The sequence below is a fragment of the Ammospiza nelsoni genome, chromosome 3 (assembly GCF_027579445.1).
Source record: "Ammospiza nelsoni isolate bAmmNel1 chromosome 3, bAmmNel1.pri, whole genome shotgun sequence".
Taxonomy (NCBI): Eukaryota; Metazoa; Chordata; class Aves; order Passeriformes; family Passerellidae; genus Ammospiza; species Ammospiza nelsoni.
In genome coordinates, this window is record NC_080635.1 from 36546700 (window position 1) to 36573322 (window position 26623).

General features: G+C 40.3%; 1 protein-coding gene across 3 annotated transcripts; it reads left to right on the forward strand.

Moving 5' to 3' along the window:
• On the forward strand, positions 1–26623 carry CDC42EP3 (CDC42 effector protein 3). Of its 3 annotated transcripts, none has more exons than XM_059468159.1 (3): positions 1–232; positions 24495–24625; positions 24765–26623. In XM_059468159.1, exon 3 carries the CDS (start codon positions 24779–24781, stop codon positions 25538–25540), a length of 762 nt encoding a protein of 253 aa, XP_059324142.1. In that variant the 5' UTR covers positions 1–232; positions 24495–24625; positions 24765–24778; the 3' UTR covers positions 25541–26623. The 3 variants fall into 3 exon arrangements, with proteins under 3 accessions (XP_059324142.1, XP_059324140.1, XP_059324141.1); XM_059468158.1 differs by lacking the exon at positions 1–232 and adding an exon at positions 569–769; XM_059468157.1 differs by having other exon boundaries at positions 24495–26623.

Genomic DNA, 26623 nt, shown 5'->3' on the forward strand with positions numbered 1-26623 from the left:
CACCTCCGCCCGCTGCCCCGCTCCGGCCCCGCCGCTGGGCGGGAGGAGCCGCCCCTGCGCCTCGCCGCTCTCGCAGTATGCGCGGGTTACCTGTAAATCACAGACCGCCGGGTCCTGAAAGCCCGAGCGCTCCTTAACAACGCGTAAATAATGGAGGACGGGCAGGATGAATGAGTGCGGCGGGCGGAGAGCGGGCTGAGCTTCACCCCTGACGGATCGCGGCGCCAAGGAGGTGAGGGGCAAGAGGGTTTGGGTGAGAAATCACTAGCTTTAAAGCGCACCTCGGAGCTGACCGTGCTCGGGGGACAGGGGGAAGAGAAGTTGCCCACCCGAGGGCTTCACCGGGACACTACCAGGGTGTAGGGGGGGGGCTTCCGGACTGCCCGCAATGCCCCCACCCCCGCAAAACAGCTCCAAAAAAAAAAAAGATGGGTGGTGGGGGGAACCTTTTATTGTTACTGCGGTTGTTCTCGGCGTCCCCGCCCGCCTCCCCGCCGGCGCTCCGCGGTGCCAGGATTTCCCTGCAGCCCGCCCTCCCCGCCCGCAGCGCCGCCGGCAGCGCCGCCTCCCGCGGCAGCCGCTCGCCGCCCGCGGCCCCGCGCCGCGCCCCCGGCACACGGGGCGCCGCCGCCCGCGCATTGACGGACGCTCGCAGGTGCCGCGCTCGGCCCGAGTCGCGGAGGGGCGGCCCCGCTGCCCTCCCGGTTCCGCAGCGGCGGGACGGAGATAGCTCGGGAGGGAGGAGCGGCGCGGGAGCAGCGGCAGCGCCGTAAGTCGGGGAGCGGGGCGGGAGGGCCGCTGCCGCCGCCGGGCTGCGCGACCGGGACGCGGCGCTGCCCCTCCTGACCTGCGGGGCGGCCGCGGGGGGCTGGGAGGGAGGCTACGCATTTCGGGGTAGCCAGAGAAAGTACCCATTAATGATCGTGTTTGGCTGCTCGGGAGGTTCATGCCCGAGCTATCGCTTAGAAGGACTCGGGGTGTTTCTACATCACTGAAATTCCGAGCTGAAATTCGCCCCTGTATCGGTTTAAATTTCCATCCCTGTGTATTTTGGCATACTTGATTTTGTGCCCTTGCCTTGGAGGCAGAAGGCATACCCAGCCTACACCCCCTGAAACTACAGGCTGCGCCCCTTTTTGTGCGGTGTGTCCCCTTGCGCCGCCGCGCCTTGCTGCGCGGGGCTGAGATAACCGTGCGCTGGAGTGCGCTGCTCCCTGCCCGGCCGGGGCTGGGGCTGCACCGAGGGCCAGCTCTGCGCTGGGGCAAGTCAGTACCCCGTGTGATGCTGGTTGTCGAGCTAAGAGTTCAAGTCGGGAAGTCAAATTTGAGAATTTGGGTTGGGCTGCAGATTAATAGAAAGGACTTGATTTATTTTCAGTTGAAATTTAAAAGAGACCAAAATAGAGGAAGCAATTAATTTAGGACTTGCGTCACTGTAGATTGTTGCTATGTTTTAAAAATAGGAAGAAGGCTTATTATGAAATGTTTAATGTAACAAATATGATCTTGATCTCTTACTTTCCTTTGAAAAATATCTGGGAGGGAGGCAAGGACTCATGCATAGACCATTAATTGCAGTTATATATAGGTTGTAAGGATGTAACATTGTTCAGGAAAACGCAGATGAAAAAAATCAGAAGGCTTAAGGCATTAAAATCTAAAGCTGAACAATTCTTTAGATACACACTACCAGAAATCTTATAATCCATGTTCTATGCCTCAGATGTTTAGAGGAATGACAGAGATACCAAAAAAGGCATCATGATACTCAGCGCAATTCTAGAAGCAGAATTTTCTCGTTCCCTACAGAAAAGGAAAGCACATTTCTGGAAGCAAGAAATGACAGATGTGGCATCTTGGCAGCTGGCTAAACATAAAAGCATGTATCAGCAGGTGATTACTGTTGCAAGGATTTATTTTTAAAGTGTCTTGTACTGAAAGGTTTCAGCCTGTTTTAGCATTAGCAGTAAGATTTAGTTGCACTCTGTGGTGTGTTACAAGTAGCCTTTCAGCAGAAACATTCAGAAAAGCAAGAGAAAGCTCCTATGTTCCAGGCACTCCTAGCTTTGAACATTTGTTTTGCATTACAGCATGCGAAGGAGAGGAACTGAGCAGGTTCTTTGGTCAGTATGATAGTACGGAAGGGAATGATTTTTCCTGGCCTCAGCATAAGCCAGCGGTATCTGGGAAGGAAACAATAGGGCCTATCTTCTCCTTAGATTAAAAGTAATCACAGTTACTGTTGTCTGAGCAGCACCTTGTACATCCACAGAGGTAAAAACCAGGCTGCAGAAACTGCCTCTGCCCCTCTTCTCTGATTGGTAAAGCCAGTCTGAATCACCAGGAGGTGGCCTGGGTGAATTGCAGAAAAGAAAGAGATGGATATCACCTAAGAGGCAGCCCTGAGCCACTCTTTCCCTGAGGCAGTGGCAGCGTGGGTCTGCACCATCCCCGTTTGCCCGCTGTGGCTAGATGTCACATTGACTTGAAAGAGGCATCTAAAACTGTTCCAAACCACTTGTATCAGCTTTGCTCTAACCAACAAAAGCCACGGTTCATGGCAGAACATGCTTTGCTCTCAGCTTTTCGTAATTAGGGAGCCTGCTTTGGTTTATAGTCTTCTGACCTAGATGGTTTCTTCTAGAAGAGATTCTGGTCCTCTGCCTAAGTTTTGACAAACAGTTAAGGGAAGAAAAGGGAACTTGCATTTTAAAAAATTTCTTTCTGCCATGCAGAATTTGTTGTCGGTTTCTCCTTTACTTCTTGCCAGTGAGACCACTCAGGGGCTTAGCAATGCTCTCTGACCAGTTCTTCTCTTCTTCCTCACCCTAGTTAACAGAATTGCTTTGGATCAGGTCATCTGATGCCTATTTGGCCTTTCATAATGATGTAAACCACCACAGGCTTTTACCCTCCTCCATGCAAATTTTACTTTTTGGAAACAAACAAAACCATCTTTTTTTGAGTTTTTTTTTCTTTTCCCCCTCTTATGATCACATCAGAGTAAATATATTTTCTCAAGATCTGAACCATCTCATGGAGAACTCTCCTTCCCCCAGTGATAAAAGTGAACTAATTGGGTGGTCTGTACCTAAAAGCCACGGTACCTCCATGGGTGCAGTGCTTATAGGCAAGGCAGTTGGCTGAAGGTGTTGTTTGTTTGTGTGATAGCAAGGTGAATTTCCCTAATAACCTGAAGTCTGAACTTAAGCAAGAATGTGGGAAGAATTGTGTTCAGCTGTTGGGTAAAGGACTGTTTTTCAATGGTTTCCTCTCGCTCAGCAGATGGGTTAATAGGCAGTGAAAGCGGCTCAAGGGTGCTAAGAGATGTGTCTGGGTGGAGCAGTGAGAACAGAGTTCTGGCTCTTCTGCCGAGTTCAGTACATCCTGTGTGAAGCAGGATGACAGAAAAAGGTGCAACAACTCATGAGCTCAAGTAAAGCTTATGCTGAAGAAGAGGCACACTTCTAGTGTTATTAAAATTTCTGGTTGACATTCATGCAGATAAGCATTGCTTACAATATTTTACAATGTTCTGTATTTACACTCATAATTGACATTCCTAATGTTATTGAGCAAGGATGTTGATCCAGCATGGTGACTGCTGGGAAGGTGAGTCTGATGGGAGCAGCTGGAACTGGCTGACAAGACCAACTTCCTCATAGTTCAGGGGTTAAATCATGACCCAGTAAAGCCTCAGGAAGCACACTGCCAAGATAAAATGGGATGATTAAAAGAGGACAGAGTTGGCCAGGGTGACAAGATGTATTTATACCTTTACTTAATTTCGTTGATATTTGTGGAATAAATAGTCAAATATAGAAACAAATATTTGTCTTATGGTTTTACCACTAGTCAAGTCTGCAAGAGCACAGCTAGTCAATAATCTTTGTAAGCAACTGAGATTTTTTCTTTTGAGAGGCTAGTGAACTGCTGAATGTATTTTACTCCTTTTTGTGTTGTGCTTTTGTTTTTTAAAGAGGAGAGGTAAGCCATTTGCAGGCCATTTACAGGCTGAGGCTACAGCCAGGTAGCACTTTTAGTGCCTAAAACTCTGAAAATGTGAGAGTCGTTTTTGAATGCTCATACTAAATTGTATCGTCATGATCTTAGTAGGTTTCAATGCAAGACCATTTTACTGAAATGTATATATAGCACAAGTAATTTGAATTACAGTTATTCTTATCTTTGAAATTGTCGAGTCTTGCAATAGTCTTAAAACTGATGACCTAGTATCTCATGAATGCCAGGGAGCCACATTAAGGTTTCAACCCCCACTATGTGTGGTAAAGCAACAACATACAACTTATCTATGTAAATGTTGTGTTCATGCTGTTTTTACTTGCACAGAATAATAGAGAAAAGCCCACCAAATCTGATACACTGCTTTGATTTCTATCATAAAGGTCAATGGGGAGCATGTTAGATAAGAAATTAAATGGGCTGATACTGTCCGTTTTTGTGCTGGGTCTCATTCTGAACGAGCTAAGTGAACTTTTCTATGATGACATGTAAACAGCAGCTGACCTGTAGAGATACAAGAGCTGATGACAAGCTGAGACTAGGTATGACTTGCTTAATCAGGTCTGCAAGCTTGTTTAGGTACATTTACATGGCAATTAATTTTTTCTAAGTCATCTGTAAGAACTTTCTAAAAATAAATACTACTTCATATCTTTGCTTGGAAGATCTAAAATGTAGGGCTTGGTGTATTTTTTTTTTCATCCCTTTGAAATACCAGGTGTTTCAAGTTCCTTTCTTACTATTTTGCTGTAGAAACTTTGTATGTATCTGAGGATTTGTGTTGTGCCTAAAACAAAGGAAACAGGTGTTGAGTCTTCATTCCAAATGTGGGGTTTTTTGCTTTATGAATATTAGCCACTAGCATAAAAATAGTAAATAAAAGCAAACTGTTAGTCTGAAATTTCCTTTTTTCCCCCCCTGCTATGAAATCTATGCATTATATCATTCAAGTCAAGCAAACCCAAAACTCTAAAGCCTGTTTTTCTGGTAAAAGCAAATATCCATAAGTTGGCAAAAGCCTGTAGAAAATGGTGATACATATATAAGTGCATTAAGGTCATGTTATTCTTCATAGTTCTTTTGTCTTACATAGTATGTGGGGTGAATTATGTGACACATAGGAAAAAAGGAAGATCTGTTTGAAATTCTGGGCTAAAGCTGAAGCCCCTGCTCTGTCATAGTTGTTTTGAGTGGTGCAGATGATGAAGGAATCCAATGATTCCACAAATAATACATTCTTGGGATTTTCTAACTTTGTGTTCTTTGAGTTTGTAACCTTAGTGCTCTACATATGATATTTCTAATTATGGGGTTCATAATTCTCAGTGATACTCTGCAAGGAAGATCAAAGGTGCTTTGCTACTACCACAGTCAGCATCTCTGAAGCCTTTCTGCAGAGAGCTGGTGAAACCAGCTCCCTACCCAGCAGAGCTCTCAGTCACCCTCTTCACCAGGAGAAATCCTAATCCCTGTAAGAGTATGAATAATAAATCTTAATGAAGAGGAGGCTAATGTTGTCTTATTTTTTTTGTAGTTGTTTTTGGATTATTTGGTAAACTATACTTTGGGAACTAAAGCATTGTTTCAGTTTGGTTAAAATATGTTTCCAGAGGATGGTTAGATTAGTGTTCTCATGTTCAGATTTCAAATGATAGCCTAATCAGCTGGAGTTTTATGAGGTCCATGTGATTTGAAGCATTAATGTGACTCATTGATTCTTTGAGAGTACATGTTTCTGTAACCACAAAGAATAAAAACAAAAGCATCCCTGAAACTGGAAGTTGCACATGCCACAGTGAGGATGCAGAGAAAAGAAGGTGTAGATTCTGCCTTTTGTAATGCCCTGTAAAGGCCAGTCATGCCATTTCTGCCCAGCACTGTGGTTCTTGCAAAGGCACTTTTCTTTGGCTTTTCCATTATTTGTCTCTATTCATCTGGAGGATGGTTTGTGGCTGTGTAGTTTCCCTTTGAAGGATACATTGCTCCTAGAAATAATGTTAGGGGTTAGCCCAATTTAAGGAAGGTTTGAACAGTAGAAGAACTACATTGTGAGTGAAAGAGGGACAAGGAAGGAGTAGTGCCATGAATTGTCCAGCAGGTCAGATGCAGCTCAGTGTTTCTGCTCTGGATACCATAGATTACTGCTCTTGATCAAGTCTAGGCTGTTCTTTGCTTGCTCATGACTCCTGTAGCAGACGACCTTGAAATAGTAACCATGGTTCATAGGAGGGTAAGATGTAATGCATCTGGGGATCTCTTCTGTTTGATTGTTTGCAAACCAGATGGGAATATAGAAGTGAAGAATGGAGTAGCATGTCCATGCATAGGCTGTATATATGGCATACAGGATTGTACTTTGCTTCAGTCCAAACAGTTGGAGTGGAAAGGTGAAATAGGAGGAAGGTGATGTTCACAGCAGCTACAATTCTGTTGGTATTCCTTGCCCCAAAAGACACAACAGGTCTTCTGTGAGATGTTATTGCTGTCGTTTTGTGTGTGTGTAATTCTTAATATACTACATACCCGGCTTGTGGTTAGGGGTGTGATGCTGCAGTAGTACAAATTTGTAATAATTCACTTTGGTCATGCTGCCTAGAAGGCAGGAGTGGCATCTAGTCAGTTTGATGAAAGACTTAAATGCAAAGGTTTGCTCATTACTGTTAGCCTTTCTGCTTAACTTGTTTATTAGTAACAGCAAAATAATCAGTGGCACACAGAAATCCTCAAGACTGAAGGGAAAAATCTGTTGTTGGGAACAAAGATATTGGACTGAGCCGACCAGTAATTTGCATGGCTGCTGCTCTATTTTGCATGTCCCTCCCCACTTGCTTGCTGTGATTTTAGTGGAAAGAGAGGCTGTGTTTCTTCTGGTTTTCTCTTTGTGTACCTTCAGGCAGTATGAATACCCATCTCAGCCTCTGGAGTCTTTCAGATGAGATCCCCTGAGGTCAACAGCAAGGACAACAAAGTAATCCATTTGATAGCAGTGGACTGTACAGCTCTTAAAAATGCATGCTTCTGGTCCCAAAGAAAAAAAGTTACAATAACAAGAGTCCAAGAGGGTTATTAATCTGTAGGAGTTCCTAAAGGAATTTGTGAGGACAAAAATAAAACCAGCCTCTCCAAATGGAGAACAATCATACAATTTATGCTATGGATGGTTTTCACATTTTTGTCTGAGAATTAATTTCCCTGTTAGTTTCAGTAGTTATTTTGCCTTGAGAGTACAACCATGCCTCTACCTTGGCAGAGAAATAAAAATTGTAAATAAGGTATTTTGTGGCATGGTATAACATTTTGATTACTGGGAGATGCTCTGACAGCTGTATAGGTGGAAGTGATAGAATTGTTATCTAATGAAGCAACAACAGAGAAATTGGAGGCTTTTTGACATTGCCTTTGGTATAAACAGTATATCCATTCAAGTGTACATCTTTAAGTGTATCCAAATAATCTCTGAAAATACAAATATGCAATCTGCATATAACTGAAAAATCTGCAAGGAAAGAAGCAGCCTTCAATCACAAAAGAACAGTCTAAACATGCAATTACTTCTGTTGCTAAATTCCAACCAATTTTCCTGCATCAAGCCTGTGTAAATGTCTTTGTTCCTTGCATCTGTGAATAAACCTTAATTCCTTCCCCACAACCACTGTCCTCCATCTCCTGGTTCCACATCCCTGGTTTTTATGCAGAGGTTCCATCACTGATCTGAATTTGGGTTGATGGCTATTCCTGCCAGCTGAATTGTTTGTGGGGATGGAGCAATGTAAGCAATGAGGGCTAATATTTTCAATAGACTGGATTTCAGAAGGTTCTAGGTGTCAGACACCAAAGCTACTGAATCTTGTGAAAAATTACACACTTTAACACCTTGACATTGCCTGTCCTGCTAATTCAGAATGACAGGAAAATACACATTTAAAGTACAGAAGTGCCAGATCCTGTTAGCAATGTTGTGGATTTTCATGGTTTGTATCTGTAGGAGTAAAGGACCTTATGATACAGCTGGGGCGTAGAATTAGATCATTTTGTTTTATCTCATTAGAGAAACAGTTTAAAAACTTTGGTGAAAATTCTCCCACCTCCTAGTCCTCCCAATAAACACAGATGGCTGCAGAAGAGGATAGAAAATGTTGAATGGCAGTGTCAGATATTGATAAACAACTCTGAAAATAAGCCTTGAAATGGAAGCTTTCAAGACAGCTGAAGTGTAGGTGGACGTGTTAAAAAGGCATCAGCTGAGAAATTGTGTGTATTCCTTCTGTAATAAAAGTGGTATCTGCAGAAGTAGGAGCAGCTGTCTGTGTGTGTGTATACATTTAAGATCCATTGCTGAAATGGTACCAGATGATTTTTCAGGTGTTCTGATTCAGTGTGTTCTTTAAATCCATCTGCTGAGATAGCTGGTGGTAGTTATTGGGCTTTCCAAATGTCAAAGTTTGTCATTTTGGGATAAGTATCCTGAAAGTACAAATATGATCCCAAAGTCAAGTTTTGCAGTGGTAACTGTACAGAGGAGATGTGATTTGAGAAGAAGTTAAGAGTTGTATTTTCAAGTTCAAGAACTGTGTGATTTTTTTTTTTTTGTGTAAAAGTGAATGAAGCCACATAGACTATTTTTAATTGTGTGTTTTTCTTCAAAACTGGGTATCTGTAGTTGGACATGGATTCCACTTGATCATGGATCTTAGATACCCCTCTTGGACAGTTGTACTTCAAAATGACCAGGAAAAACTTAACATTTTAAAGAAGCCTAAGTTGCTGTGAAATGGGTGCCCTTCTGCTTGCACAGTGTCAAAGGAGGAACAGCTTTTAAAGCTTGCAACATCTCAAACTGTTGATGGCAATTTGTCAGGACAGAATTTATTTGGTTCTCCATGCAGGATTTGAAGTAATGTCCAAAACAGATCTACTACTTTTTATTTCTATTTTGTGCTGAAAGATGAGAACTTTACAAACAACTGTTTTGATGAGAGGCTATTCTGATAACTACCAGGAGATTTGTCCTTTCAACCTTCATAATCATCTTGATGGCCAAGGAAACAAAATCTGTGGACAGAAATGCTCTAAAAATTTAGTGTGGCATTACTGAGATAAAAATGCTTTTCCAAATACTTAATTCTTAAGAGAAATGCCATGAATTTAGGGAAGAATACTGTTCATATCTTGAATGATAAAAGACCAGACCACTGGGAACTTGCTTATGACAAGCTGTAGGCCTTTCCTGAATCATTATCCAGTTCTGTGTCAGTATGACTCCTGGCTCTGCCTGAATTGTTTGAATTAAAGAACAGTAATTTCTTAAAAAAACAAATAAAAAACTAACAATTATTCAAATAACAGAGAATCTACCATAAGCCTGAGTAAATTGTTCTTGCTGTTCCAAAAATGTATATTTCCCTTATAATTGCTTTGACTAGCTTCAGTCTAGCAAACTGAAGCTAAATAGTTGGACTTTATGATCTTAAAGGTCTTTTCCAACCTTAATGTTTCTGTGCATCTATGAAATGTAAGTGATAATGTCAGTCTTGTGGCTCTCCTGGAACTTTCTTTTGTTTCATGAACCCTCTTAGAATTGTGGCTACAGGAACTGGACATGGTGATAGCCAAATACAGAAATACTGGATCTTTTCTTGCAGTGCCCTCGCATGGAGCAGGGAATTGCACTAGCCCCTTATGACTACAGTTCAAGAGGATGAGGTTCAGCCTGGTTAACTCTTCTGGCCTCTTATTTCTGTTTCTGAGCACAGTCCTCCTTCCTGAAACTGTGGCCTTTGTGATTTAGTCTTCCATTTTAAACTTGAGTGCATGACTAGGGCTGCTGTTAAAACTCAAGTGGCTTGCTGGGGTTCAGATACCGGCTTGAGGTGTTTTAACCTGACAGGTAACTGCACAGCACACAACTGCTTGCCCACTCCTTCTCCACCCAGTGGGAACTGGAGAGAATTAGGGGGAAAAAGGTGAAATTCATAGGTTGAGATAAAGACAATTTAATAGGACAGAAAAGGAATGGATAATCATAAAACAATTCAAATGTATAAAACAAGGGACGCACAGTGCAATTGCTCACCACCTGCTGACCAATGCCCAGCCAGTTCCTGAGCAGTGGCCCGTGGCCACCTTTCCCCTGGTTTGTATCCTGACCATGATACCATATGCTGTGGGACATCCCTTTGGACAGTGGGGGTCAGCGTCCTCTCAGCTTCTCCCCAGCCTACTCACTGCTGGGGTGGAGTGAGAAGCTGGAAAGGCAGTGACTTTGTGTAAACACTGCTTAGCAACATCTGAACCATCACTGTGTTATCAACATTATTCTCACCCTAAATCTAAACACAGCACAACACTGTACCAGCTACCAGGATAAAAATTAACTCTATCCCAGTTGAAATCAGGACACAGTTGATCAAGGCCACTTTATCCCTCAATTTCATTTTCTACCTGTTGATTTTTCCCTTTGATTACAGATCATCTTAGGGTAGTTTTCAAACCGAAATGGATCAATTCAAGGCACAGAGTTTAAAGAGCACTGGTAATGCAGGCTTCAAGTCCTGCTGAACAGAAAGCCCACACAACTCCAAATACCCTTAGAAAAAAGCTACAATTTTTATTTGTATCATTAGTCTGACTTGGGAGTGGCAGTACCTTTTAGGGCTTGCAATTGGAGAGAAACTCCTATGAAATCAGGCATCTTAAGCTGCTGTGTAAGAACTCATAATTGATCTAAGATCCTGTGACAGCATAAAAAAGAATATTTGTGGTTTTTCAGTGAATGTACTGGGCTAAAAGAAGAGCTGTATATATTGCAAGTTGTCCTTCCACTGAGATGTACCAGTTTTGTATCTTGTAATCTATTTAGTAAAGCAAGAGTTTTGATTCTGATCTAGTGTGCAGCATAGCCTCCAATAATTACACTGATTCAATTACTGTTGAAGGAGAAAAGATGTAAACTAGCGACTCAAAAAGTTATCTTAGTTAACTGTTTTCAAAGCTATCAGCAAAGTGTTTGACTCAGGAGCACATGGCTGTTTCCGGGTACATAGGAAATTACAGAATTTCAGTGGAAAGCTCAAGAAGAATATTTTGGTGTCTGATAAAACAAGTGAAAAAATTTCTGTATCTTCTGCATAAGAAAGGTAACTAGCAAGAGGTATTAAGGGAGTTTTATTATTTATTAGCCTTAATCAAGTTCTAAAACAGCACTGAATTTGTGTGTTGGATAATAAGTCACTGGGAACGTAATAGTCCAAATTCAGGTCAGGTTAAGAGTCTCTGGATTTTTCAGGTATTCATGATTTTTTTGCTTTTGAAGTTGAGATTTTGCTTTAAGATTTAATGCTTTTTCAGCCTCTTGGCGCCCTGACTGAACTTGCCTGCCTTGTTTCAGACAATTTGAAACACTCTGGGAGGTGTGAACTCAATCACAGCCATTAATCTGGGAACCTGGTGACTATAAAAAGTTAACTGCTTTTCTGCAAGCTGCTAATGTCTTGTACTTGGAGAGTTTTAGCTTACTGAGTAGGTGCAGATTTTTTTCTTTTCATTGTTGTTTGTGCCTTTTTCCTTTCCCATGCTAAATTGTCTCTTCCCATTTTTGTCCGTCAAGTGAATGGGTTATGGTCTTTCCAGGAATAGAAGTTAAACAGCAGTATATCCGTGGCTGGATTTTTATTTAAGAAGATATATATTTAATTTTAATTATTGTAGGATGAACCCTATTTAGTGCTGTGTTCTGAGGGAACAAACAAAAGAACAACAAAATTCCATTTTATTCAAGGATGTGGTTTAACTTAGGAAGCCTATGACTACAGCAGTAGGGGTGTTGCTGAGCTACTTTTTACATTGGTCTAAGTAGCTGTTGGTGAACTATTTAATACTTTCCTCCAGTAAGGATTTCCTTGGGCTCCAAGAAAGAAGCCCAGGTATGCTGCCCACTGCTTCTGCAGCCAGAAGGAGCATACCTCTGGTGAATCCTGGTTAGCAGGCATGTGCACAGGGAAAGAATGCCCCTTGGGTGATATCTTCCTTTTAGAAGTTACTGGACATGCCTTTTGATGGAACTATGTTTGAGTCTTTTGTTTATGGTTTTTCTCCTCCTTTCCAAGGGAGCTATATCCAGAGGCCCTACATTATCCAATAATTTCTTCTGGTCCAGTACTGAAGCAGCAACACTTGAAATGTTGATCCCCTACTTGAATGCAAGTTCCCTCTTAAACTTCTTGAGTATAGTGTCTCTGCTGTTGTGTAATTCAGGGAGTTATAGTTTGTTCCTTGCCTTTGTTTCCACAGATGCTATCTCTGTTAAAAGAACCATATGGACAAGAGAAGAGAGGCCTACACTGTTCCTTAAATTAATGCAATCCTAATGCATTGTTACACTATTACATGTTGTGGGGGTTTTTTGCTGGATATGGTTTGGATTTGAGCCCAGGACAAGGAAATTGACTTCAGTTTTTCTTCCTTTGCCTGCAGTAAGAAAATCAGGAATACCTGTCCACTTATTTAGGTGGCTTGGTTTCTGACCATCTTTACATTGCTTTTGTTTTTTGAGTTGGTATTGCAGTGTTTCTTTTATTGTTGTTGTGTTTTATTTTGCTTGATTTCCCTTCTCCCCCAGCAGAAGTTTTTGTCAGCCCTGGACTCTAAAGCATGTCATCTTTTCTTAAATTTTTAAGGATGGTAAACCACACTAAGCAATGTAGTGCTTCTCCCATGTCTTGAATTTTGACTCCCTGGAGCTTGAAAGAACCATTAGAAATTTGCTTTAAATAGCCTGCAGTAAAGGTGGCATTTCATCTTACCTACTTATTAGAGGATTAAGTAAATAAATATGCCCTTTACATGGGAAAGTAGGTCCCAGAATTATGTTCTTTTATTTTTCTGCCTACACACCACTGCTTTCCATACCAATTGTATGTATTGGTACATTAAGGACTTGCAGCATGTGGTAACAGCTCGTTCTTGGTCAATACCGAGGTGCATCCATGCCCAAGGGGATTGCTACACCTCATTTCTGTGCTGCTAGAGTTGTGTGAACAAGATGAACAGAGCTTTAACAGTCCAGCAGCAAGTGTCACAATGCAATATAAAGCCCTGGTATATGTGTGAGTGCTCCATTTCAGAACCAGCTTCTCTCAACTCTGAAGTAATTACTGCAACCTGGATAAAGTATAGACTCAGTACACTTAGCTGGTATTGGTTTAGTCAGACCTAAACATAACTTTTGCCTTGTGCAACACTTTGCTTCTCCCACCTGTCATCTCTGTTTAATGTGAGGGGCAAAAGGGTAAGATTGCTAAATGGTGAGCTGAGGCATTGCTAAAAAGACAGTTGTTAAATTTGGGTTGAATTTGGCTGTCAGATACCTGGTAGAGATCTCTTCAGTATCCTGAGAGTGGAATGCCACTGCTGATCAGTCTTAAACCTATGGACAGTGATTTTGGCAATGGATTATGTATGTAATGGTCACCTTCAGAATCTCTCTCCCCTTTGATCTCCCTTGTTGGAAGTACCATAAGGAACACAGTAACTGGTGCTGAGGAGCATGTTTAGCACTTACTTGGCATTTGTAAAGGAGTGAGAGGGACCTGCAAATATAGGCTCCTAGATCTGCTTCTGAGGTAGGAGGAAGGAGTTGTCTGTTGACTTGATCTTAAAGGTCTTTTCCAGCCTGAATGATTCTATGATTCTATCTGGCCTGTGAGGGCTGCAGAGAGGTACAGCTGGGTGTTGGCATCTGTTACCTAATGTCTAGCCTAGTTTCTGTTGAAATATCTGATTAATTTTGGGGTTTTCATTAATGTGGGGTTTGGAACAAATTAAATGTGACCAGGGTCCCAACAAGGATCTGAAATCTGTTTTCTGCTGAAGAAGTCTATATACAAATGAAGAGCAATTTGCATCATTAAGTACATGCTTCACTCAGGATGCTCAACAGGGGAACACAGGGACAGAAATTGCCTCGTGCAGTGCTCTTCTTATAAGGTTGGAGACACTTAAGCCCAGTTCATGCTCTGTCCCATCTGTATGTTCTTTTGCAGCCTTTTTGGAGAGGTGGTAGTTGTTTTACGGCAGTCTGAGTTCGGTGTGATCCTCTCTCGAAAAGGTCCTTGCATCTTGTTTTTCTCTAGATACTACCTAGCATCTAGACATTCTCCTCCTTCTCCCCAGGCGTCCTCCCAAGGATTTACAGTATTTTAAAGGTGTGTGAGAGGGTTGGTTCGAGTAGGAGAACTCATAAAAGTTGTAACTTGTTTCTCGCAACAAAGACAAGTTGTTTTGATTGGTGTTACGCCACTGTGTTTGTCAGTGTCGATTTATGTCAGGCTTTAAATAGGATGCTCTGCAATGAGTTTGTTTTCTGGTAGTTTGTAATCCTTTCAGGCCAGCTAACATTAACGAGCGGCAGCATTACTGTGGCTGGCTTTCTTTTGATCATGCACAGCCCTAGTCAGGAAATGGGTGAGGAGCATGAGTCATGATTACATTACCCTAATGTGACTGCCCACTAGAAGTTTTCTTTTTGCCGCCAATATGCCTTCCCTTGACACTACTTCTGAAAACAAAATGTCCATTTTGGAGCACTTTGAAATATTGACCTTTGAACAGAGAGATTTATGTTCTCCTGCAGTCTCACGGCAGAGCTCTAAGCAGGAGCCCCTGCAGAGAGCTGAGAGAAAACGAATGTCTGCAAAACACTTTTCCAGAAATTTGCAAAGACAGGACTTAACTTGCAGTACACTGGGTCTGCTTGGATCCAGCCTGCTTCCCTGACCCATGTACTTATCCTCTCATGTTGCCTGCACAGGCAAGCTCCAAGTCCAGTCTGTACAAGGGCTGTCATCTCATTCACTGTTTGGCTTAAGCTTTGTCTTAGATCTGTACTTCTCTTTTGAAATATGGCTACAATAATGGGAAGATAGGTGCTGAGTGCTGGCTGATGTAAACCCTGAGTGTTGAGAAGGTGGCTTTAGTGGGATTTGATACAACAATATTTTGGACAGTTTAATTAAATGCGTGGGATTTAGAGTGTGAAAGAAATATCGGCTGCTAATCAGTAAACTAGCTTTAGCACCGAATTGCCACTGTGCACTCTGGATATTCAGACAGTACACCTCTGTACAAGTGCTGGGTATGTTAATTTCTTTCAAATTAGACTCATTTGCTCTGACTGGTTTTAAAAGCAGTATGTGAAATATGACTATTGGCACAAAGTGTGAATTCACCCTGATACTACTTGATATATTCCAGAAAACAGGAAGTCTGATCAGTTGAGTGCAAAGCAACTCAAGGCAGAGAACCAAATGTCTTGAGAGAAAGTTGGGACGCCTTCACTGCTGTCCAGTGTGGTGCATCCCTGTGAGTTGGGGCATGTTGCAGGTGTCACTGACATGTTGCAGAGCAGCACCAGAATATGACATGTCTTCCAGTTGTCACTTATTCTTCCAGATTCTTACCTCTGCTCAAATGGTGCCTCCAAATAGTGGAGTTGTTTTGTCAGAAGCAGAGTATAAACTCACTGTGAAGATGTAATTTCTGGGTTTTCCCTTTTGTTTCATATAAGGGTGATAAACCTTAGCTGTACTAACAGTATACTTGAAACTTCACGTAGATAATAAAATTTTAGAAGCCCTATTTGCTGTGTGATTTCAGCCCCATTTTTAAAGGGGGCATGAGTTGGACCGAAAAAGTAATTCAGTGAGGATTTTTTTAAATCTATTGAAGCATTTCCTTTGTCCCATCTACCCCAAGGCCATCAACTTTGCTCTCATCCTGATGACCATTCAACTCTCTGAAGGAGGTAGAACTGCAACAGAGCACAAGATTCATCCTTCTTTTGTGTAATTAAAAAAGAAAGTCCTGTGCAACTTTAGATTTTTCCATATCTATATATCTCTACCTCATTGTTAGTCTTTGCTTATAGAAGGGTCTCTGGCTTTCAAGTTTGTTTTAAAACTAGTTTATCAGCCACTTAAAGATGGTCAATACTTATTTAAACACTCTGAAAAATTAATAATAGAACTGGTGATTGTGATATGCCTATGTCACTTCTGTGTTTTAAGGAGATGATAAGGAGTATTTGACTTAGAGATGAAGCATATTTGAGAATTGGAGGTCAGGAGTTCAGGGTAGGGTTTTGTGGGTTTGGTGGTTGGGTTTTTTTTTTTCTTGAAACCTTGGAGGATACTTACATTTTAGATTGCCTTTTGTCAGTAGCTAGCAATTATGGAAATTTTAAACTAAGGGTCTTTTCCAAAAATAGCATGAATATATTAAATAAAGTTAGAAAAACTTAATTTCAGTATGACTGCAGTCTTGGGAACCCTAAGGCCGAAACAAGTGGAGCTACAAAGCCATTTTTGCATCAGGAGTGCATAAAGTCTGGATGCAATTCCTTGGACGTTTTTCCTTGCAGGAGAGCTGGTTAAGGCTTGGTCAGCCCTTCTGCCACAACTCCTTGCTTTCCAAGAGTGGTGTCTCAAGAGATAGCTTACCTAATGAAAGGCCTTTTACAGCAGAGAGAAGCAGTCTCACACCAAGCCTAGTGATTTTAGACTTCCTTCCTAGTTAGTTTTCAGCTTGTTGTGTGCTGAACTGGCCTGTAAGGGGTCAAGTGTGTGTTCACGGTAGGGGGGAAGGAGAGAATGCCTTTCTGACAGCAAGTTATATTGGGCTTGATCTCTCTTGAAGCACTGCCATCGGGCAGCTGCTGCTGTTGCTGAGCCTGTCCTGTAAAGTGAGTCAGTGGAGAGGACTGCGGCTGTGACCAGTTTGAAGTGTGACTGTGATCTATCTGCCTGTGAAGGGTACAAGGAACTGCGGTGCAGAACCAGGAACCAGCAATGTGCAGTGAGGAATCCAAGGTGGGAACTTCTCAAACCGGCTTTGGGAGCAGAGTTGGGCTGAGGAACTACACCCTCTGTGTCAAAAGAGAAAGCCATCTATGCTAACCTGCTCAGAATCACCAAGGGTGTGGAGTGTGGATTCCTAATCCACTTAAACTGATCTGAGTGCTGGCTAACATCGCCGGGGACAGTTGAGATTTCAACCAGAGCAGTTTGCCAGCTTTTAGGTGGCACATCGGCTCGGCTTGTAGGGGGCATTTTTTGTCCCATTTCATGTTTTTCCCTATGGCTGAAGAGAAGCGATGGACAAGTTTTTAAGCCTGTCCATCTGGTGCCTTATGGGTTTATGGTAGCCAGCTATTTGCTCATGTGGTGTGTGACTCTGTAGGAGGAGATGTGTGACTGTGCCTCAGCGTGCAGTCTGATGTAGCATAACCTCACCGTGGCTGGCTGTGTTATTAATGTGCTCTGCTGCACCTTGTGCTGACATGCACCTCTGCCTAAATCTGCATGGGCTTGTGCTCATCCAGGTTTTGGAAGCCAATGAACTATATGGTATTAAATCTGTATGTATGAATGTACCAGCCAACAAAGCTGAGGAGAAGGTAGTGAAAAGGGACCTGTTTCCATCCATGAAGCTGAACAACAGAACACAGTGAGCTCATTAAATCCTTGTCTCTGGAGAAGAGGAGAAAAGAAAGGAAGATTTTTATTGTTCTAGTAAAGATGCTAACTTTTCAAAGCTGAAAGTAAGCTGTGATTCAAACCTGTTGAAAAGTTAAAAAAAATACTTGATAAAAAAGAGTTATTAATTACTATTCTAACAAGTGGTTGTAAGCACAGTTGCAAAAATAGACTCTGTAAGGCATTTATTTTCTTATTTCATCACAACCAGATTTTACAAATGTTAGTCCTCTACAGTGTTAACAAAGCATGTATTAAAAATATTTAGAATCTCAGAGTAAATGTCAAAATAAGTCAACATCAAAGAGGGGTGTATTTCTACTGATACAACGCAGAGATTTATTTATGTGGTATGCGTTGCATAGTATTTTTATGAGCATCTTGCAAATAAGTACAAAATTGTAGTACAAATCTGCAGGTGATGGATATTGGTGAAGTATATTGGTGAGGGAGACAGAGAAAGCTCAACTGATTTGTTGATTTGCAGCTTGAGCACATTGAAATAAAATGTTTCTCTTTCTGAAGTATGGCATTGCTTTTTATCCCATAGAATGTAAATCCAGTTTATTTGCTGGAGAATGATAATTTGGAAAGCTTTTTAGCTTTTCTCCCCCCCAAGGAAAGGAGTAGAGTCTTACTGGACAAACAGTGTAACATGAGCACTGCCACTGGCTGTGCTGCCAAAATTTGTTGATTAAATTAATATATTTGTATATTGATGCTAAAAAAAAAATGGAGATGCCCACTCTGAACCAATAAAAAGCAAGGATAACAAAATCTACTTTTTCCAGTATAATTTATTCTGCCTGGAGAACTTGTTTTTATTATACCAGCACAAGAATTCTTAAATGGTTTGTAATATAATTCTACCCTGTAAATACAGGAAAATTCCTGTTGTAAGAGGGTGAGAATAAGAGGAGAAATATGATCTTGTTTATAAACAAGGCAGTGATGATGGGAAGAAAGAAGTGATTTTTATCTTCATATATGCTGTTAGGGAGAATTATATTGAAATATTGTCATTAATTCTGATCTGCTTGGAAAACAATGTTGAAAAATTGGAGTTGGTTCAAAAGAGAGAGGGAGGGACACCAGAAGGCTTAAAGTTATCCCCCCACTATCACCACATGAGGAATTCCCCCTGTTCACTTTGTTCAAAAAGGATGACTGAGAAACAACCTGGTTAGTGTTCAAGTACCTTAACAAGGATGAAGGTTTCTGGTTGATAAAGGACATTTGTAATCTCAGACTGATAAAGAACAAAATAATAACTAGAGACTGAGGCCAGTTGCTCAAATTAGACCTTTTTTTTTTTCCTTCCCTCCAAACGAGCTTTGCTCTCCTTTGTTTCTTTTTACTACAAGCTAAATACTTAAATAGATGTAATACTTCATTCATTTCCATATAATATATGAGTACTTTAAAGGTTTAAAATTAGTTGAAAGTGTTCCCTGGTTTAGTTAACATGATTTTCACAAGGTTGATCTGTTTGAAAGAGTGCTGAGCAGGGTGGCAAGAGTTAAATAAGTCAATAATTAAAAATCAAGTACTTGTTTTTCCTTTGTTTGTAAATCTAGGTTTTAGGGAGGGGGGGGAAAGAGGAAGCTGCTGGAGAAATGGAAGATATCTGGAGAGAAAGGCACTGTATGCAGCCTGTCCCTGTCTGTGCTTACACTTAGTGGCAGTTAACCCTTCTTCAAGTGGACAACGCACAGCTAGTGTACTATTTGTCTTTGATTTATGTGGAAAAGATTGTTTTATGACAAGGGAAGTCAAATTATATGCTTATGTGATTTTTTTTGCTTTAAAAAAAATTTTTTTTTATTTATCCACAGCTAGAATAGATAAAATAACTTATTCTATTAATCAGGACCCAGATTGGAACAGGGAACAATTTAGGGGCATATTCTCTGTTAACTGATCTCTGTGAAGTAAATTAATGGATGTAGTCTGCATGTATGGGGAATTTTAAGAGAAGGGTGGACAAATACCTTCACAGCTAGCGCATGGCATCTCTGTCTTTTTAGGGCAATGTAGAAATGAATTAACTGCAACATAGAGTCAGGTCTTCTCTTGACCTGTGCTTCTGTAGCTGTGGAAATTATTTGGGATTTTTTTTCCTTCATTTTCTAAGTAGTGTATTTGATGGCACAATGAAATAGGTAAGACTTGATCCAGGAGAGTCAGTTGAGTGCAGTTGAGAAAATTATTTGAACTGAAGTGTGTTTAGCCTGATTGTTTTTATAAGTAATTAAATCTGTAGCTTTAATCAGGAAGGTGCCAATTCTTTGATGAAAGGAGAAGAAAAGGAGCCAAGGACTTTCTAACCTGATCAAGGGAAGTTGACTTTAATACAGATGAATTCAAAGGCTCTGCCTCTTATAAACAATGTAAATTTAGATAAACAATCTGGAGGGAGAAGTGTTAGCACCTGATGTGGTTTAAGCTACTTAGAAGGTAGTGCTTTATAAGTGGAGAGCTGGTGGTCTGGTCTGGAAGTGGACAGACTTGTGGCCTCTTGTCTTCAGAGCCTGATGGGTGATAAGGATACCTGAGTCCCCAGAAGCATAAGAGGTAAGCTCTGTGGTGCATCATCTGATGCTTTTCTTGTACCTGAGGACTTGGTTATCTGGGAGTGTATTTCACTAGCATTCAGGAACTGTGACTGCATGGCCCTCTTATAAAACCAGTAAAAATGTGTTTTACACTTGATGCTGTTTTAGACGTAGTGAAAGTAATTGACCAGGATGTTCTTAAGTTTGTTTGTACTGCTGAAAGCTGTGATAGCTAAAACCTAAAACGAAGCCCTAAAGTCTAATTCTTCTATGCTTGCAGATACTTCATCATGTAGAAAAGTTGCAGCTGCTTGTTGCATAGTTTTGTCTGTCTTTTGCTATTTTGTTGTGCTTTCATTTGCCTATTTAGATGATATATAGACTCAGTTTTCTCTTATTGACTTGCTCCACAAGGTAATTAATTTATATTTTAAATTATGCTTTGGAAAGGCCTTTCTCTGAGTTTCACATGCTTCTAGTCAGTGATGTGTAAGGCAGAGCCTTTGCAAGGGGTTGCCCTGGAGAAAGCCCAGAGACTTCCCAGCACACACAGTCACTTCTGGCTCTGCTCTGTGGAAATGTGATTTTCTTTCTCTAATTTCTTTGCTAAAGGATCTGGGTTTCCTGGGATGTGTGTACAAATAAAAGTTTGCACTTTGACCCTTATTTGTCTCTGGCTTTGCAGGCTTAGCTGTTGAGATATTTGCTGATAGTCTGTCTTTTTAAAATGGACCGTGGAATAAGCTAAGACATCCATGGAAAACTTTGAGCTGTGTGGAAGGTGATGATTGCTGAGTGGACAGAAGGCAGATTGAGAAGCACCTCTAAAAATATTGGTCTTTGTTACCAAGCAAAATACTTATATGAGAGTGTGAAGTGATAGGAATGAAAATGAGCAAGTGCTACAGCCATACTAAAACTTTAATTTTCACTGGGCTGAAATTCCTCTGGTTTGGCTCATGCTTGGATCTTGTTAGGGGAGGGGATATCTTTTCAACTGGAATGAAAACCCTTTCATGTTGTTTTTCTCTTAAATTAAGGTCTTCCACTGTAGGCTGGCAGTCCAGGATTGCAGACTTCTGGTTTTCTGGTAATTTCTCACTCAGCTTTCCAATTTAGCTATACAATCACTTGGTTACTGAGCTGAAATTAGTCAAAACAAGAGACTTTTTTAGCAGTAAGATCTGAAAAAGGTCTCATTTTAAGACAAGGAGAAATTTATTGTGTAGCCTGATATCAAGACTGGGTTGTGTTGTGTCCCTTCTCTTAGCCCATGTGCCCTTGAGATTCCATTAAATATTGTTGAGTGCAGGTGTTAAGGTGTTAAGATTCTTGTGAAAATCTTGTGGACTAATTTTTGTCTTCTAGGATTTGAGCTGGAAGCTTAATCTTGTTTGGTTTTTCTTCATTTGCCAAAGTTTGATTTATAGATTTTTTTTCTTACTAAAAGAACTGCTATATATATATGTGTGTGTGTGTGTGTAGATATCCTATATGTTAATTATTTATATGGATTCTTCCTTATTTAATTGCAAATTAAATATGAATAAAAATAGTATTGTAGATTTAGTGAATATATCCAGATTTATTTGTTTGAAGTATCTAAAAATCTGCACTCCTTTAGGCAGTAGTTGACAAAGAGGATAGGTATGCAGAAACAAAATACAGTTGTTCTGAAGCTGTGTTATGTTGTACATGGAAGGCCTGTCCATTGAGAAGGGAGCCCTTTTATTTAAAACGTGTAGTTTGCAGATTTCCAGTACTGTGGGTACTGAAATCTGCAGTAAGAATGGCCTTTGGTTTCAGCAGAGAAAATGGTGCTTGCACTAGGCATGTAATTGTGAAATTTCTTCTCTTCAAATGTAAAGTCTCTTGCACTGGCCAAATGGAAGGCAAGGTCTTCACAATTAAAGGGAGTGCTGTATAGAAGGTTTAGAATTCTTGATAGTGGAGTCTCTTGCAGTATCATGTCAGGTAGTGTGGTTTTACACTGCCCCTTACTGGGGCTGTCTCGTAGTGCAAGAACTAAAGGAGATTTGGATCTCCAAAGTTTGTGCTGCTTTCAGAGTTTTTGTATTTTTTCCCCCTGAGCTATGAGCTAAATAAAATGTAGTGCTTTTCTTGTATGTTAAAATGGCCTATTTATACATAGGAGTTATTTTACATTTTCTTTTAAATATTTCCTGATGTTCAGATGTTTCATTGTGTCCTTCAAGTTTTTTTTAAACCTCCCTGTGGAATTTGGTTGGATAATGGTTTTTGATACAGATCCTAAGTGGTGGGAGCCTTGAAAGCTTTGAATGAACTACCATTTATCTTTCATTTTTAAACTAGTGACCAACAGGCATGACTTTGAACCACATTGTCATTACATTCTCATTAATTCAAATTAAAAGACCTTAAAGAATGAGAAATTAAAATCAGAGGGAATTTGGCATGTTATTTCTAGGAAGTGAGATAGAGCTGAGTCTCCTAGATAACTGTAAAACAACCTCAGCATTCTCTTTGTTTGATAATAGTCCTCTCTGTAGAGTTGAGGACATTTTGTTTCATTAAATGGGTTGCTTGGGCAGAGTGATAAATGGGGGGAAACAATGCAGTGAGTTTTAGAACTTAAAACTGCAGGGTTGATTTGACTGATCAGTTCTGTTCCCATTGCAGGTGGCACATGCAGAGATCTTATTCAGGAATTACTTTTGTATCTTGCAGTACTGCCATGGAGTAATGTGAATCTCCTAGTATATTGTAGATCCTGATGAATTACCATTTTGTTGTGTAGGACGAAGCTTTGAAGTGCTTTTAATTGATTGATGCAATCAATTGTATTTTCAAAATTGATCTTAAAAGTATAAAATGCTTTCATAAATTGAAGGCCAGGCAATCATATTTATAAGAGTTTCCTGTTTCATCTTCCCCAACATCAAATTATTGAACTTCTTTTGTATTTCAGCTTTAACATGTTTACATCTGATATATTTTGTGGGGGAGGGCTCTTCAGCATTATCAAAGTGCAGTAGATACCTGGTGGGAATCAAAAAATCCAAAGCACTGACCTGGCTAGACTCCCAGCTTCCCTTGTGATGCACAGTTAAGTGCCCAACTGTAGGAACTAATTACTGTGGTTAAAGGATTTGTTAAAATGCATAAATGCTTCTTGACAAGCTGGGTGTGTAGCCATACAGTGCTAAATTTTAAACCTGGTGATTTGTACTGGGCTTAATTTGGTGAAGGAAAAACCCTGCCAGGGCATAAGTAAAAGGCAGCAAAAGCAGCCCTTGTTACAGCCAGCTCCCTCCTCCTATGATATGGAACAGTCTTGCTGTGTGAAAGCTGTAATCTCCTTTGCACAGTGGGGGTGGTGATGGACATAGGGTGACGGATTTGCAGCTGAGTATTCTAATGAGAGAGGGGGATCTGTGGTGCATACATTTAATAGAAAAATGTATAAAAATGTCCAGGAGAAAAAATGTGCTAATTCTGAGAGTGTCCAAGAGTTAGAAACTGACACTATAAGGAAGAAATATGCTATTAAAGTACTAAAAAAGAGTGGTTTTCAATAGCTTTTTGACTTAATAGCCTGTTAGCCCTTGTTAGCTCTATCAGACCTTTCAAAGACCACATTCTAGTAGGACAACATGGTTTGCAGAGACTGTTAAAATTGGTTGCACAGAGCAACTCTAAATCACTGTGGCCTCGTGATCTGCATAATTCATGAGCTAGTCTATAACTAGTTGCTATGAAGAATTCATGTAGCCTAAAGAATATAGTCACAAGAATCAGTCTCCTCTAAAGCACGTGAGTTTGGAGGTTCCTAACAAATTGTAAAGACCTGGATGTGCTCTTCTTTCTAGTTCCTAAAGCTATCTGTTTAAATGGGCACAATTACTGGAGACGTTACAGTTTGTGAGTGTTCCAGCACTAATTGGAAGTATCTGAATGCTATCTGATTACCCAGTTATCTCAATCAAGGGAGTCTACTCCATATCTAAAACAGTTTTCTGAATGGCTGTCAGCTTTCCTTGATCTACCAAAAACTTCATGTCGTTGAATGTTATAAATGTGTTTCTTCATGTGTTCTTAAAGGTCCGCATTTTGAATGCCACAATAAGGAGAGGAAAGATTGAGATAGTGATATTTATCAAATGAATTGTGCTCAGCAACTGTGTCTAAAAAGTCTGACTTCAAAAAAAGCGATGGAGTCAGAGAAAGGTTAGGTGGCCCTTGTTATTCTGAAATCTTTTATCCTGCCTAATGAAGGGAAGCAACATCATAAAGCAAATCTGTAAGCTGGAACTGTCAGTACCATTACTAATTTTGGAGTTTGGTAAAAACAAGACTGAATGAACCATGAAAAATTAATGATAACCTTATTTTGTATCCCATGCAGGTTTTCTCAAGTTGAGGAAGTAGCAGGGCATTTGGTTGGTACCTGACCTGAAAACCTGTGCTCTACCTTGCGAAGAGCTGATGTGGGAGACATTTACCTTCACATACTCCACAGTTCTCTGCATCAGAAGAGTAAGAGTTTGTGTGCAAGGGTGGTTCAAGATGATGATGTAACATTGCTAACACTGAAGGTCTCCTGAGAAGAGCTGGCTTTGTAAGAGGCTTCTCCTTCCCTTTTCTTTTTTTTTTTTTTTTTAACTACTTCTCTCAGAAACTACAAGCAAGATGCCAGCCAAGACACCCATCTACTTGAAAGCTGCTAACAATAAGAAAGGGAAGAAATTCAAACTAAGGGATATCTTATCTCCTGATATGATCAGTCCTCCGCTTGGAGATTTTCGTCATACCATACACATTGGAAAAGAGGGACAGCATGATGTTTTCGGAGACATCTCATTTTTGCAGGGCAACTATGAGCTGTTGCCTGGAAATGAAGGTGAAACCAGACTTAGCCAGTCTGGTATCCACAATGAATTCTTAAGGGCAAACAGCACTTCTGAATCCATGTTTACAGAAACTCCATCACCAGTGCTCAAAAATGCTATTTCCCTTCCTGCCATTGGGGGTTCTCAAGCCCTTACATTGCCGTTATTGTCACCAGTGACATTTAATTCAAAGCAAGAATCCATCAGGTCATCCAGAAATCCTAGGCTTAGCTGTGAGCCAGTAATAGAAGAAAAGCTGCAGGAGAAAGGTAAAGAGATGGAGGATGAAGAAACGTACAAAGATGACATATGGGGGCAAAATGGTTCTTCTTCACATTTTACCAACGGTAGCGACAGTCACTCATCCAGCTTTTCTGAACGATGCACGGATTGGCAAACAGCGGATTTACTGCATGACAGTCGGCTTTCATGTGAACTAACCAAGACAAAGTCTGAAGAATCCCTTTCAGATCTTGCAGGCTCCCTTCTCTCATTACAACTTGACTTGGGGCCCTCACTTTTGGATGAGGTCCTCAATGTAATGGACAAAAATAAATCTTAGAACTGGTACTCCCTTGCTTCTTTATAAGTGATTCACTTAAAAAAAAAAAAAAAAACAAAAAAAACAAAAGACCACCGTTCAAAAGCAGATGCTTAAAAATCAGCTGTATTTGCAGTTGTATGATGAGTTTTCTAAAAATATTCTTAAAATACTATTTTTTTACCTATTGTTTTTCATGATTTTTATTACACTAAATTCTCATATCAGGAAGGTAAATTTTAGTAATCAGTTTCAGCAAATACAAAATGTTTTTAAGTACCAGTATTAATGATCAGAAACTTAAAAAACAGTGTTTGAGGATGATACTGATTGTGACATTTGCTTAGTTCACTTCTACAGGTTTCTGAATATGTGAGAATCTCTTAATGTCAGAAAGGAGACTGATACTAATTATTCACTTTTATAAGTTATTACAATATCACTTTACGTGTAGGCCTCTTTCTAGAACCTTGTGTTTGAGGGTTTTATAGTGTTTATCTTCATTTTCCATAGTACCATTTCTGTTATAAATTCACCATAACTACTTTCTTGGTCTTATACTGCAGCTCTGAATTCAGTTGTGAACAGTTTGAAGGCTTTTTTGGCTTGAATAACCTGGTCCAGAGTCTCAGTTGCTTTAAATGAGTATGCACAAATTTACACAAGTTGAGGATTGGGCCTGACATTGTATATGAAATGTTATGTTGTAAACAGGTGACACATGCAAGATATTATGGTTAAATTATTTTAAAAGTTGAAATATATTTTCTGTGTGCATATTGGCTTTTTACTGCAGAGCCTACACATACAGTATCTCATCAAAATACTTGCTTGGCATTATTGGTGCTCTTCTGAAAATTGTATATTTGTGTGTTTGAAGAGAAATATGTATTAATAGTCCTTGCTTTTTTCTTCATTTATTTCCACAACATGCTTAAACTTGCAACTGGTTATTTTACTTTTTGAAGAAGGCACTGGTTATTCACAATGCTAGTAATGTGTGCAGCAGCAGCCAATGTTTGCAAAATGTGGATCCTTCAATACAGTACCTACATGGATTGCATAAATACCTTGTGCAATACAATAAAAACCCCTTTAAATTGC

What these genes read in the sequence shown, in the direction of transcription:
- CDC42EP3 (XM_059468157.1), top strand. Translation starts at nt 24,779, where the DNA reads ATGCCAGCCAAGACACCCATCTACTTGAAAGCTGCTAACAATAAGAAA.